Here is a 15,421-nt window from a genome sequence, read left to right as displayed (position 1 = left end):
ATGCTTCAAATATCTTACATAGGGATTTTTGTTATGTAAAATTGTGATAGCTAGTGTTGGTACTAATTTAGGTTGATATAACTTTGAGCTCATTTAGGAAAATGATTGAAGTAGGTTGGTATTACATTGGGATTTTTGTCATCCAAACTTGTGATCAAGTTGGTATTATTTCATTTTGTTGAAATGATAGTGTTTTGATATTTGGGATTGTGTGCATCTTCATTTGTAATCTTTTGTTTTAATGTAAAATGAATAGTCAATTCTTAAAATGTTTAAAAGATTATTACATTTTTAGATTTTATAACAGTTTCACATGTTAAATTGAGCATCATTTTTTATTCAATAAAATATTTTTAGCAACGCTTTATATAACATTAATAAAACGTTGTTTTTCTTATTAAAAATTATAATTTATAATGATAAAAAAATATAATTTTTACTGACACTTGTCAATATTGCAAAAGATGCTTGTAATGAGATGATTAGAAATTCACATTTAGCAATAGTCTTATACGTTGTTAAAACCTAACTTTTAGAGACAAGTTTGTCACGTCACTCTACAAAAGAAATAGCAACAAATCGTGTTGCTAAAAGTACACTTTTAGTAACGCGTTAGCATCTGTAAAAGTCGTGTTTTCGACGCGTACTAAAATACGTCACTAAAACTTTTAACTACACGACTATTGCAACATTCACAATGACGCGCCTCTATGCCTTGCTAATACTTTTAGTGGCATTTTTTGCTTTTAGCAATGCGTTTTACTCGTCACTAAAAGCTATTTTTCTTATAGTGATATAAGATGGAGAAATTGTCAAAAATAGTACATTTGGGTTTTTACCTTACAAAACTAGCACGCTAATTGAAAACTCGTAAAAATAGTTTTTCTAGGTCTATCTCGGACAAGATCGACCACCCATAATTAGTTTAAAAAATCACTTTTTCCAACTTATCGATTGTTTTAGACCATCTACATACATCTTGCTTGATTATACATAGAGTTTTGCTAATTTTTTTTAATGTAATCTTCCCAAATCTTATATTATTTTCAACTTTTCTCCACATTCGGTTATGTTTACTAAATATTATATCAAATTATTACGTAATTTTTCAAATCTTTGCATAATTTATGTTTTTACAATTATATGAATTTCCAAAATTCCAATAGAGTTTTCCAATTATCAAAATAAAATTTCCAAATTAATTCAACATTTTTAAATTTTGAGAAAGATCAATTTTTCGCAAGATTGGATAAGACTTAGGATATATATAGAATCTCGGTGTTAATCTTACCCGAAATTCCACCGAGAAAGTTCTAATATATGAATTTGAGTGTTAATTATGTCCGAAATTTCACTGAAAAAACTCAAATGTATAGAGTCTCAGTGTTATTTTGCCTGAGATTAGCACCAACATGCACATAATCTCAGTGTATAATCTGACAAGATGTATCGAGAAAGTCTCAAACAATTGATAAGTTGGAAAAAGTTGATTTTTTAACTAAAATCTCGTGATCGATCTCATCCCAGATGGACCGAGAAAAACTATTTTTACGAGTCTTAAAAAAATGCTAATTTTATAAGGTAAAAACCTAAACGTACTATTTCTTACGATTTCCCTATAATAGATGTTTCAAAATTTTCAAATCAAATCCAACCAAACACAAATATATCTTCTTAAATTATGTAAATGAACAATCAAAATTAAAGGGAAATAAAATTTAATAATTAAAAAATTTTAATTTAAATTTACTTGGAGCACGAGATGTTACAATATTAGGAGCATGATCTCAAAGGAAGAAATGAAGAACATCTTTAACCTTCTTGTCAATATCGGAGAAAATCGGAAAATGTGAAGTCTTTTGAAGAGTACAAAATTTACAGTGAAAAGGCTGTCACTTTCACCACGAGTTAGGCGGTTTTTTGGCCTTCTGATGGTCCGCTAGTAATCTCTCTTTGCCATTCCAATGTTTATTTTCTGAGTTAGATTTTTTCTTTAAATTTATTTAAAACAATACCGAAAATGTGGGGATGCAAAATCGAACCATCTTTATTCATTTAACTAGCTCAAATGAACTTCTATGATTAGATTAAAAGAATTAGATTGGTTTACACGAGACATTTTAATGATAATAAGAGTGAATTACGAATTTAATCTCTGAACTTCAAGATTTGGATCGGTTTAATTTTTAAATTTTCAGAAAAAAAATGTTCAAACTTCTCTAAACTTTTAATTTTGAGATGACATAGTTCAGATTTAGAAAGTGAAAGATTAGAGAATGTGAGAAATATTTTGGAGATAAAAATAGTCCGAAAGAGAGTGACAAAATTCGACAAAATTTCAAGAGTATAGTAAATTAGAATTTTTTTAAAAAAATGGAGACGAATGTTTATATACAAACAAACCAAATTTTGAAACGAAGAATATAACCCATAAGTTTAAGTTGTTTAACAGTTTCATTCTAAAAGTTGATTTGATATATTTTTTAAGTTTATTATACTAATGATTTTCAAGTAGAATAAAAAATTAAATTCATATTTCAATTATGTTAACATGGGAGGAAAAAAAACCCAAATAAATCAAATTTCTTCTCCAGCCCAGAAAAATGTTAAATAACAAATAATAATATAGGCAAGAAAACAACAATCTTCATTCTCCACGATAAACATTATGATTTGGTTTTTGTTTTTCTTTTCTTTTTTTTTTTCTTTTTTTTTTTTTTTTTGAAAATGCTATCTAAACCCCAAACACATCAATGTTGAAATTGAAACTTCATTTCCCTAGCAATTGATGGTAACCATTTCTCTCCTCTTACCTTTTTCAGTTCTGCTACCCTTGCTTCCTCTCTTTTTGCAGCTGCTTTCACTGCTGCTTCTTTAGCTTCAAGCCTAGCAATCGACTTCTCACAGGCACGTTTCGCAGCAGTTATTATGTCTTCTCCTTCAACGGCCACGGATTGGAGCTGCTGCTTGAACTTTATGGTGATAGGAAAATAAAACACTAATATTAGCAAAATGTGGATTGAGTGATGAACAAGAGAATGTGGATCAAAGTGAGGGCAGCAACCTTCTTCGATTTCTCGTTGATTTCTTTCCCTGGAAGAATGTTAGGTCTCTTTGTGGGGCGTTTAAGCTCATCTAAAGGCATCGTGCACATAACAATCAGAGAAATTCATTTGGAATCCGTAATATCAAAGAAATGAATAAAATTGAATCTTGTCAGATATATACGCTTGTATACTTGATGTTCTGATTAGAACAGAGCAAATATAACATTCACAAAGGTCACTAAATTTCCCTACTCAAAATGTGGCAACCTTTTCGATAGAGCAGTTGCATAAGGTGTATGCCTGTCTCTTTCAAATGCATGCTTTTATTATTTATCAGTTGTTCCACATTACATGATAGCTCGTCATCAATTTCTTTCCTTTAAAAAGAAAAAGATATTTTGTTCGGATGCAAAAAGGCCGGTATGCTATCTACTCAAAGAATAAAGAGTGATTACAAAATGGACGACAATTGGCAAAAGAAAAAGCAAAAATATAAGGTTTAAACTGGAAACACCCTCTTTGGAAGACCACAAAGAAAATTAAAGAACCAAAAAGTAAGACCTCGAATCAATTTGGGCTTTAAGATTTCCTGACAGACAAAATAAAGCAATCATCACTAAACTGTAACACCCAGAAATCGAGAAAGAATTGTCCGCATCTAAAGACCACAAATCTCAACAATCGCAGAGAATTTGGCAGAAAATAAAGGAGAAGACAATAGTGTTATTACAGCATTAGACTGTGTTTCAGATGACTCGTTGGCTTCACTTTGAAATAGATGCAATTTCTTAACACAATTTTCATCCCCCTTCAGAACAAAAAGCTATATCGTCAAAATTTCCATGACCATTAATAAAGATTTGTCCCTATTGTGAGATTTCCAACCTCCTCATATTCAAATAAATAATTTTTTTTCTTGACAGAACCCAAATACAACGAAAGATAAATGGTAACCAAATACAAGATAAACTAAGAGTTTGAAGTACTTAGACCCTCCCTATCTTGAGATCTCTCTCAAGCCCTAAATAGCTCAACAAAATATTGTTTATCCTCCTTCCCCTTCCCTCTATTTATAACTAAATTCTTTTAAGGTATCTCACGCACCAATCGTTATTGATCAAGAACAACCTTGCCCTAAGGCAATTGATTTCCCAACCTATTTTAAAAGGTTGAGATCTCTCTCTCTTCTCTCTTGAGAAATTACTACAAAGAAAAGCTACCCTCTCTCATCACTCCCATCATAGATATTCCCTCTCCCCACAACCATGTAACTAATAGTGGTCCCCTCCTCCATGGCTTCATGTAGCACTCCCATCACCTGATTCGTTGGTCTCCTTCTAAATGTCTTTCGTACCCCTTCTATGATACTGGAATATGATTAGGGGTCTAACATTACCCTCTTTCTAAATTCACCTTGTCCTCAAGGTGATAGGGAATTGCTACTTGAAATCATTATGTTCTCCCAAGTGGCCTTATGTTTGGGCAATCCCTTCCTACTAATGAGGACTTCCCAAGCACCTATGGAAGAACTATTGCAATATCCATACACCTCTATTGGTTTCATTATCCATTCAAACAAATCCGACATATTAGGAGCATCTGATTACACCTTGTGATGTTGTCCCAAGACACGTTTGAGTTGGGGAACATTGGAAGACAGGGTGAATGGATGTACCTTCGGGCAGTTGTGATGTTGTCGCTTACATTAGTTCATATTCGTTTAAGCTTTAAGACATCCAGTATCAGGAGTCTTTAAGTATATGCATCAAAATATCACTAAGTCTGTCTTCTAGCTTCTTCAAATTAGAAAATGTAGTTAAAGTACTTACCCATATGATCAAACACAACCCCCACTGGAGCATTTTTAAACAAACGAATTCCACCTTCACTGGATTTGGAATCTTCATCACAAGGAACAGCATTGGAATGTCCCACCACCTCTAGAGTAGTTTCCAAAATATTATCCAATAGCTTCTGTGCCTGCAAGTGCCAAGGAGTACATCAGTTATTGAAAGAAATGACAATGAAGAAATTATCTTAATGCGGGCAAAAAAAGGGGGAAGGGGAGGAGACAATAAGTAACATCCATATTTATGCCAAAAGCATGCTTTGTGATTAATGGAGTGTCTTGCCAGACATCTCTCCAAGTGGATGAGACATGTATAGCTACGGGCATAAAGTTATATAGTGTTGAATGTATTAGCCACTGTATTTGAGTGATTGTGAATGATCAAGATTCAAGAGATATAAAATTATACCACTCGATACGCCATATTCTTAGTTTTGCTACTTCTCCATTGTCACTAAATACTTGCAATAGATCATCAAAAGGAGATGATGTCTAATATGAACAGTCAAATTTGATGTATTAGCTATTTGTTAAGTTATCAAGTTTTTAAGTTTATCATTTGTAATGGGTTGCGGTTTTTCTCGACTTATCTTTACTTATTTGTTCACTCCTTTTGGAGTTTGTACCCTTTGAGCAATAAAAGGTACAAACGACTTCAAATTCACAGTATCAACCAATCTGCGGAAGTTCATTGTCATGAAGTAATAAAATAATGGAATTCCAAATAGCTCACAGCCTTCACATCAAGACAAAAATCATATCGATCACAAATAAATGAACACAATATTCTAGCTTCACTCAAGATTTGATCATGTAAACGACATTATATCCCAATCATTTCCAGTTCCAAGAGCTTCAACTCAAAAGAGCCGCAAATGTAATCCAAAGTAAGTAGAAGAATGAGAAAAACCATGGAGATGCTCGGAAAGGAAAGATGATGCTACCGACCTTGATTTGATATTGCTTAGGCGGCTGAGCACCGAGATTAAGCTCAAAATCATCATCCGAGTTTGAAGTTGTGGTTGTCGAAGTAGCAGGAATACCATTAGTTAAGGACGAGATAAACACGGACGAGACAGCAACAGAATCGATGGCGGCTCTCCATTGGGCGTCGCCGTCTTCCTCTCCGCTGCTGCTGTCGCCACCGTAGTCGTCGCTTCTCCGATCACCCATTCCGTTTCCGGAGCCTGTAAATGTAACAAATATTTGGTTGCCTAAATCGGGCTATCGGGCTTTGCTTCGTAAAAAGAAAACCCATAAAAGAAGGGTTTCTTTTTTTTTTTCATGGGAAGGCAATTTTTTGGGGGCCAAATTTGGGCCAAAATTCTAATTTGCTCGAAAAAAAGGTCTTCTTTCTTACCTCATGTGTGAAAGTATCATCTTATCTTCAAACGAAGTCTGACACCAAACAAATTCTTGTTCCTTCCTCTAACTTTTCATTCCTTCCATTTGTTCTTCCCATATTATTTTTAGAAATACTTAGTAACTCAAGTGAAGATTTGAAATAAAGCTAATATTATCTTGGTTTTATTTTTAAGCTAAAAAAGGTTAGAGAATGTGGGTGGATTTTTTATGAATTAATCTTTGTGATGTCTTGATTAAGATAATGTCAAACTTGGGAAAATTCCTTGGATTGGAAAGTTGGCATTGAGTGCTTACCAACTCTATTCTTATGATCACATTTAGACTTCATGGTTAAAGGTTTGGAAAATGTACCCAAAAAGAATTAAATTTGAACCAAAGAAGAAACATGGTCATTGTTTTGTACTCTCCTCTTATGATCATATAGTTGGATGAACATGAGAATAAATTTTTACTCACATTATCTATTTGTGACGCTTTCACCGCACTTCATATTTATTTATAAAAACCTCCACATTCATCACATTGATTATTAAGATGTTTAAATCTCATTCTAGCTCTCAACTTTGAATTTTATTATATTTTAGTCCTTAAACTTTGAAAATACTTAACTTAAAAGAAATATGTTCATTTTAGTCATTGATGAATGACCTTTATTTATCTATTACCTCATATAACCAAACACATCTTCAGCTTATATCTAGCAATTTATTTGCACTGTTTTCTTGTAACTGAAAGTTTTCACGAAGATTAAATGTAATTTAAGGAGGAATTGGGCCAATTTCGCCTTTACCAAAACTCAAAATTAAGAGACCAAAATGAGTTTAAAACCTTTTTAAATTTGTGATGGGACGTAAGGAGAAAAGAAATCTTTACCACACGATCTCAGATACGAGTATCATATGAATATAAAATGGAAAGAGAAGGGTAAAATTAGAAGCCAGCCTACTATCATCATTATTAATTAAAAGGTAAAAAACGTATAAATTCTCTCAACAGTAATATTCTGTGCCTATAATATGAACTAGTGAACATTATTGAATAACTGTGGGACACCGAAAGAATCAAACAAAGGCCTTGAATATGGTACATCGAGGGGGAGATTTGAGAACAATTCAAATCATTTCAATGGATTCCAGCCTTGAGGAAGCCTCCACTTCCTATGCCAATATATAGACACTCTTGACCACAAAGGAAAGCCAAAATTGTAGTCAAGGGGTTGATCCACTAGTCCCCCAACCATCAATGGCAACCAAATGTACCTCGAGTCTCTAAGATCGGCAGGGTTCCATCGGTCTGCCATGAAAATAAATAAGCTGGGATATGAAGGTAGGGGAAGAACAAATGTGCTCTGAGAAAAGAATGTAGCCAGTCGAAACATCTTGTTTCCTCCTATACACGGGTTTCCCATTGTCTCCCATGGACCCATTATCGACTCTGCTGCATGTGCCAATGCCTCATTCGGTGCCCATCCCGTGCACCCTGATGTGATCATATAGTAAGTTCCCTGATGTTTGAACAAAGCTGGTGCTTCTCGGTGTTGGCCGATGAGAATCCTTCTCGCTACATTGGTCACGTCGAGATAATCTTCTGAGAGAGGTCCTATATGAAGCTCACTATTGTCTTCAGATGAGTAAATGAGATAGGCTGTACCATCATCATCTTTGAAGATTGTCATGTCCCTACTGTCAAATCCATGGGGTCTTTTGCTGTAGAGATAATCGAATGGCCCGGTTGGGTAATCACTGATGGCAACACCAACAGAAGCTTTCGTATAGTTTACATCATCAATATGCATCCACATTACATATTTTCCCGTCCTTGAATTATAGATTACCTTAGGCCTCTCGAGCACATTGGATTTGTGAAGATCATGGGTCTCATCTGTTTCTTCCGCTGCCAAAACAATGCCTTCATTTTTCCAGGTCCACAAGTCTTTGGAAGAGTAGCAACCGACTCCTATAATGTCAACCTAATCATAAGAATGCCAAAATGTTACAGCATATTTCCAAAGGCTAATTTGTTGCTCATGTAGAGAATAAATTAGTCTAGTGAAAAAGAAAAGAAGACAACAGAAGTTGATAGTGAAATATTAAAACAGTGAACCTGAATCACATGATGAGCAAAAAGACGGTGGGAAATGTGATAAAGCTAGTAGCACAAGACTAAAGAATATCCGATATGAAAGGAAGTCACAATGAAACAAATAGTTGACTTTAAGAATGTAAGACCCCTAGTCATGGAGACAGTAGGATTATTAGTAGAAAATATTAGTATGATTATTAGAAGCAGGATATTAGTAATTAGATAGTAAGTTTATTAGGTCTTTTAGTTATAGATAGTGGGTATGGGGTGAGAGGAAGGCTGTGAAGAATTTTGTAGTGATTTCCTTGTTGAAAATTTGGGAGAGAGGAGCCCTTTCACGACCTATTTGAACAAGATCTCTTCTATAGGTTGTACAAATGTGTCCATGATTGTATTTGAACTTGATCAGAATTTATATCCTTCATTAAGAGAAAGTATTATAATTTTTGTGCTCCATTACTCCTATTCATACCTACAAATATAGGCTATCGATGTAAATTATATTAAAGATTTCTTATTCTTTCCCCTAGTAAAACAATTTTATAGTTCGAGAAATGGAAACCAAGTCGTTTCATCTTCCTTGAGGTTTCTTCTTATGCCAAGATTTCAATTTTCAGTTGATTAACTCCAGGAGTCTTTGATAGATGATGCTTTTTGGTTAAGTAAAGAATAAGCCTAAAGGGATTTTGCAATTGCCCGGCCAAAGATCTTCTCAAAGTACGTAGAAAAATCAGTTCCCACTGCTGACTTTATTCTAGATATAAGATTTTGGAACTTGAGATTTTGAGAATATATTTCCAAGGGCCTTTTGATGAGTGCGGAGAGAAACAACTCGGCTCATGCCATAATGGGAAGTACCAAACTTAGCCACAAGTCTCAATAATCATTGTCTAATATTTAAGATATTTTCCCATCAACTGTCTTTGACTTCAGCTGAGCACATGCACTTGTTTACAACCACGCTCTTTTAATATACTTTCTCCCACCACTTTTTTATACTTAACATTCTTTCCAACTATGATCCTCTTCCCTCCTTAACATTCTTTCCAACTATGATCCTCTTCCTCTGCTACACTTTCTCCCACCACTTTTTTATAATTAAACCAGAAAAGGCGTAACTTTAACCACTACCAATGTATTTTTTTTTACAAGAGAAAACGTTTCATTGAATAAATAAATAGAGACTGATGCTCAAAGATACAAACTCTATAAAGGAGAGGATAAAATAAAACACATAAAATCCACTACACAGAACCAAAAAGAACAGAAAACATAAAAGAAACTTCGACAATGAGAAAACATTGAGCGAGCAAAACAAAAAGAAACTAGTAAAGAGGAAGACCAAAAGACCAAACTCAATACAGAAGGCTGCACTCTGAAAATCGGACCAAAGCCATCTCAAGAATTATCACCAAGCAAGGACCACTGAACCCAAGCCTCAATATCAAAAGAGCAATCAAGCATCAATAAGGAATGTCTGAGGAATTCAATGAAGTAATTTCATGTAACTCGAGACACAAACTTCAATAAGAGAAACAAATTTGCAAGGCATTGTGTAAGGAACCCTCCTAACAAGAACGGTACTAAAAGATATAGAAAAACTAAAGGACAATTCAATTATAGAAATATAGGAAAATGTATTGAAATATGCTATAAACTCACAAACTAACAAGATAAATCCTAGGCTTTCGAGAGGGCTAGTCTCTCCCAAATTCCCCAATGGAAATTCTCACCAAATTCTTCACCCCCCTCCAACCCCTCTCCTTCTATTTATAACTAAAATCCCTGACAAACTTCATATCTAATTACTCATTTGCCCCTTCTAATACTTATCCTAATATTTACTAATAATCCTACTATTCCCAAGACTAGGAGACTTACACATTGATGAAGGAATAGAAAAATGAGTCTCTTTGTCACTTTCTTGAAATAATAGTACTAAATCGACAAAGAATCTTCTGCACCAGTATCATCAATATTGTTTCCCATAAACTTAATGGTAGATTCCACATAACTCAAGCTAACATAAAAAGTTGCAGCAGAATTATCAACATAATGAGAGAGAAGAAGCAGAACGATCCTTTGAAGAATGAAATACTTCTTTAGTGAAAATACCATCAAAATGTACTCCAAAAAGTACTTCTCCACTGTAAACCTAAGAGATGCTTCTCGCTATTATGAAAGATGGAGCCAAATAACTCGGAACTTTTTCCTCAATACAATTTGAGTTCAGAGAATTATCCCTCATTGATTGGAGGAACTAAAAGAGTGATGTACTTTTCTTCGAGTATTGTATTGGAGATTAATTGCAATAAAAAAATCTTTCACCTCTTCAATGCTTAGGGGATTAGAAGACTCAAGCGTACTACAGGAGTCACCATATGGTGGTCTCATTAATAGGCTCAATAGGCATCCCTGATATATCCTTTGAACTTTGAAGCATGCAAAAACACTAGTAAATGAATCATCAAGAGGTGAAGAACAAGTATGAAGATGTGAGTTCTCATGTTCAATTATTGAACAAGCTCGTACAATCTCCAGCAGATTAGACAAGTCTTTCAGATCCAAAGCGCTCTTAAAACGCTTTAAGATGGAAGAGTCTTTAAGTTCTGAAGTGCTCTTAAAAGACATTAAGATGAAAAGAAAATCATTAGGAGTGATATCCCAAAAATTAAAGGAAAAAAACTACCCTTTGTCGGATTTGTGATTTCAATTGTAGCCACCACAAATATTCTTATGAACTTCAATATAAGCTGCACTACAATCTAACAGATTTAGAGTCTTCAATGAAACCCGAATCGGACCATCAAAGTCCTGCCCTGTGGCCACAAAAGTTTGCATATTCTAATAAGGAAGAGGTTAGTTTATGATTTTAATCCAACTTTTATAACCTTTAGGCGTTAATAAATTCTGGTTTAATGTGCTTGCTAATGTCCCACTTTTCAAAGTGATATCTTGATGACCTTATAGATTTTCCAAAAATCTCACAAATTTATGGAAGAAACATCTTTATTGAGTATGCAAGTTTAGATTCCCAAATAGATGATCTCCTTTAGCAAATAATGCACCATAGATCAAAGAGGCTATTTCTCTCAATAAAATCATTGAAGAGCCTCATTGACTCTATTGTCCTACTACCGACCAAGACCTTCTCAACAAGGAAACAAATCACATTAAAGTCCCTTGCCATGTACCAACAGGGCCCACACAACTAAACTGACCACCAAACTCATCCTTCCTCTGGGCCTCAAAGAGTACAAAAAGGAATTGAAACTGTGTACAACCTTTGACCACCACAGGGGGGGCCATAGATCTGCTGTCCCAAAGGACAAGGGTCCCGCCCGAGCCTCCAATGCACTCAATACCTGCTATTTTACCTTTTTATTTTCTATAAAATGCCAAATAAAGTTAATCATTAACATGAGTGATAGAATCCAAATTTCTTTCTCTTCTCGTACTCCTGCAGTTTGTGTAGACACGATGGTGAAAAATGTCTCACATTTCTTTCTGAAGTTTAAGACCACCAAGAGGCCTTGTGTTGCACCATTAGTCAAAACTCAAAAGGACACTGAAAAAGAATACTTATATTAAAAAAACCTGACTATTCCTTTCCTTCCAAAGGCTCTAATGGAGGGAAGGCATAGCACATCTCCAAAGGACTTTCCCCTTGCCAGGAAGCATCCTACCATTGGGCACTTCCATAAGCCAATCATAAATCTCTTTAGGGAAGCCAATAATCCACCCCAAACGCATTGCAGAAAAACTGCCACCCTTTAGACACCAGAGGACAATGCAAGAACAAGTGATCGTGGGATTCCTCCTCTTGTAAGCAAGGTGACACATAGAAGGAGAGATCGTCCAATTTTGAAAGTTGAAACTTCCTTTGAAGCTTCTTGTGGGTGTTCAAACTTCTATGGGCTAGTGGCCATGAAAGAACTTTCAGCTTTTTTGGAATCTTGAATTTCCAAATTAGGTGTAGCAGTCGGCGACTTTACTTCACATAGCTTTTCGTCTCCTTGATAGCTGGAAGTTCTCCGCCGGGTAAAAACTGTCGAAGACAAGGATTCAATCTTTATTCGGTGGGACAAAAAAGAACCATATGGTAGTTAAGTCTTATAACCCCATTGGTTTGAATCAAAAGTTAGAATGGTGTTTCTCTAATCACCAAGGATTTCTTGTCCTAATCTGCATGGGTTTTTTTCCAAAAAAAAAAAGTTGAGTCGGGTTAGTGCCATGTTGTTCCTGTTTTTGGTTAATTCAGCTTAAAAGGAACCAAATATAATTTCAAAAAGGGAAGGTCTAGGAATTTAGAAAAATCATGTCAATTTGATCTTCTTTCCTTGCCCCAAAACAAGGTTCATTGTCTGGTAATTATTTTCTTGTAACTTCTTCACGTTTGTGTAAGGTCTCGGCTGTGTTTTAAGCTTCCCAAAAACCAATCAGATTAGGATATTCACATTTAGTAAACTCTTTGATTTCCACAAATCACTTGCAGCAACTTTAGGAAGAGAACAAAGTGTACTCGCTTCCTCTGCCTTAAAATTTCTTCTCATTGTTATCCTAGCAAGACATTGAAGTAATAAGATCCATAAGTTGGAGGCTCCCAAGCATCACATACCATCTAAAAAACCAAAAAGATCCATAAACATGATGAACTAGAAGGAACTCAACATAAAATGATCAAAAGAGCTGATACTTCATATTTAAGAAGATAGAGACATAAAGTCATTAAAACCACCATGGAGCAATAATCGACTTTTTTTAATGATAAGAGATGGAGAGATTCATTCAAAGAGCCAAAGACAAACAAAAAAAAGAACTAGGGACAAAGGAATAAGGCATCCCTTTTCCCAAAAGAAGAATTACAGAAAGACCATCCAGTCTAAACTATAATGATGGAGTCGATGGAGTAATTACCAAAAAGCCTATGCTAACCACTCCAAGTAGAAGCAGTAATCTGTACAAAATAACAAAAGAAAGAAAAAGAGGACTTCTTATCTGAAAAAGAAACAATTATGGCATTGGAAGTTTCCATAAATATAATAGAGAAGACACTATCGTTAATATGGAAAAGGAGGTAAAAAGACTCGAGTACTACTCAAAGTCTGTTGTTTCCACACAAATTCATAGAGATTCACGCCAACAGTTTATACAATAGGAAATTTTTACCTATGGAAGCATTAGACTAGCATTAAGAAAATGGAGGTCCAGAAAGGTAGAGTATAGCTTTTACCCTTGCAGCTCCCTTTTTGTGAGCATGGTAGGTGGGGCCATCTTTATACTCTCCATACCAATAGTATGTTTCAGATCTTTCATCTAATAACACTCCACCTCCGTGAGCTTGAATGGGATTACCTTCAGTATCCAGCCAAACTCTCCCCGGATAATAGAACATACTATCATTTCCTGTCATCATTGGATCAACAGAAGTTTTATGATCAGGAAAGAATTTGTGCCTAAGCTGTGAATCTTCATCAAGAAATTCATCAATCAGTGTCGGCGTTCTCTTTGGTCTTCGCTTTGATGCACGTGGAGATCTCTTACGGGGAGGGGGAATTTGAATGTTTTCTTCTTCCACCTCTTCAAGTTCACGGAAGTGAAGGTGATGACTTGTTCGAAGTTGAATACCCTGACCTATCTCATCCTTACGACTATTAGCGGAATATAAATTCAGCAGAAGAATACACCCCATTAGACTCCCAATTACCACAGATATCAAACATCTGCTCCCTGTATGGCAACGTAAAGTAGTTGATTTCCTGTATCTGTTCCTCATCTTCATTCTCTCCTCCTTTTTATCTCCGAGATAATTCAGCTTTTAAGAAAATGAAACCTATGGGATTCAATAAATTCAAACAAACATAAGTCAGACACATGATTTCCACTATTGAATATATAGAGGGGAAACCAAAACCCCCAATCTCGAAAGTTTATCAACATACAAATATGAAAATCTTGACAGAAAATACATGAAGTAAATATACATTTAAGAAAAAGGGATAAACAAACAATGTAAGACGAGGACACATCAATGAGTAAATTAAAAAACCCCAAGCATCCATTAGATGCCAAAGTATATCCAATTAGCTGATGAACGAGAAATAAAATCAAAGGCAATTGAGCAATCGAGAACCACATCTCAAAAATAGAACCCATCAAAGACAAACATTCAACAAAAGATACAAAGATCAAGACAATTGAAGATACATAACGAACAGAAAAGAAAAGACTTTGAAAACACACCTGAAAACCCACGAACTAAAAATGAGGCAAAGTTCGGAGACATAGGATTAGGATCGTAAGGGGAAATCAGAAAATTGAGGGCAGTCGGAAAGTGTGTCCCGGCAACAGTAATTGGACTCAAACCCTGAAAATGATTCTTCAAAAGGTCCGAAAATGGAGTCGGTTTTTAGAAATTGAGTGAATAATTGAGTTGCAGAAGGAAGAAGAAGAAGAAGAAGTTGGGACGTTGGATTTGAGTTTGGTAAGAATGTTGATGGATTTGGATAGTGACCTCGACTTGTGAACAAAGATCTTGTGTGTGTCCTGCAGTCATTTTTAAGAAATACACCTAAAATTCCACTACTCTTCTTACGCCTATGAACTAGGGTTTTTTTTTTTTTTTTTTTTTTTTTTTTTGAAATTACAAATATTCCATCTTTATTTTTCACTAAAATTGCAACTTTTATTCATCCACATTAATGTTTACTCCTAGATTTGGTAGGATGACCAAATTTTACCCTAGAATTTCTATATTTTCAAGGTAGGCGTTACATTTAATTTAATGTTTGATATTTGTATTTATTAAGAAGGTTTCATTTTAGTCCATTGAATATAACCTAGTTGATAAAAGTACTATCTTTTTTACAATCCATGATAATACTTATTGTTTTTTACGAGATTGAATGTTGGATCTTCCACTTTTATATTTAGATTTTTTAGTACAAGAAAAAAACAAATGAGCATTCTCCACTAAAATTTTGTATGTTCGTGTTGGACTAGAGGCGAATTTACCATAGATCTAGAGGTTAAGTCCCATCAACTTCTATGCATTTTTATTTTAGTATAAAACAAAATC

General features: G+C 34.7%; 2 protein-coding genes across 3 annotated transcripts; both read right to left on the bottom strand.

Moving 5' to 3' along the window:
• Positions 1-2,604: 2,604 nt before the first annotated feature.
• Positions 2,605-6,386, bottom strand: LOC120087760 (uncharacterized). 2 transcript variants are annotated; one of them, XM_039044646.2, is made up of 5 exons: positions 6,257-6,386; positions 5,845-6,083; positions 4,877-5,027; positions 3,065-3,135; positions 2,605-2,972 (listed from the first exon to the last, which is right to left on the bottom strand). In XM_039044646.2, the coding sequence occupies exons 2-5, from the start codon at positions 6,067-6,069 to the stop codon at positions 2,751-2,753; spliced, it is 669 nt and encodes a 222-aa protein (XP_038900574.2). In that variant the 5' UTR covers positions 6,070-6,083; positions 6,257-6,386; the 3' UTR covers positions 2,605-2,750. The 2 variants fall into 2 exon arrangements, with proteins under 2 accessions (XP_038900574.2, XP_090162281.1); XM_090306155.1 differs by lacking the exon at positions 6,257-6,386 and having other exon boundaries at positions 5,845-6,252.
• Positions 6,387-7,186: 800 nt separating this feature from the next.
• Positions 7,187-15,005, bottom strand: LOC120088188 (uncharacterized). The gene is made up of 3 exons (XM_039045303.2): positions 14,587-15,005; positions 13,577-14,176; positions 7,187-8,230 (listed from the first exon to the last, which is right to left on the bottom strand). The coding sequence occupies exons 2-3, from the start codon at positions 14,123-14,125 to the stop codon at positions 7,379-7,381; spliced, it is 1,401 nt and encodes a 466-aa protein (XP_038901231.2). The 5' UTR covers positions 14,126-14,176; positions 14,587-15,005; the 3' UTR covers positions 7,187-7,378.
• Between the last annotated feature and the right edge of the window lie 416 nt (positions 15,006-15,421).

Source organism: Benincasa hispida, chromosome 10 (genome assembly GCF_027475165.1).
Source record: "Benincasa hispida cultivar pf3 chromosome 10, pf3_genome.v1.1, whole genome shotgun sequence".
NCBI classification, from domain to species: domain Eukaryota; kingdom Viridiplantae; phylum Streptophyta; class Magnoliopsida; order Cucurbitales; family Cucurbitaceae; genus Benincasa; species Benincasa hispida.
Note: the sequence above shows the minus strand (reverse complement) of the source record. Positions and strands in the feature narration are given on the sequence as shown.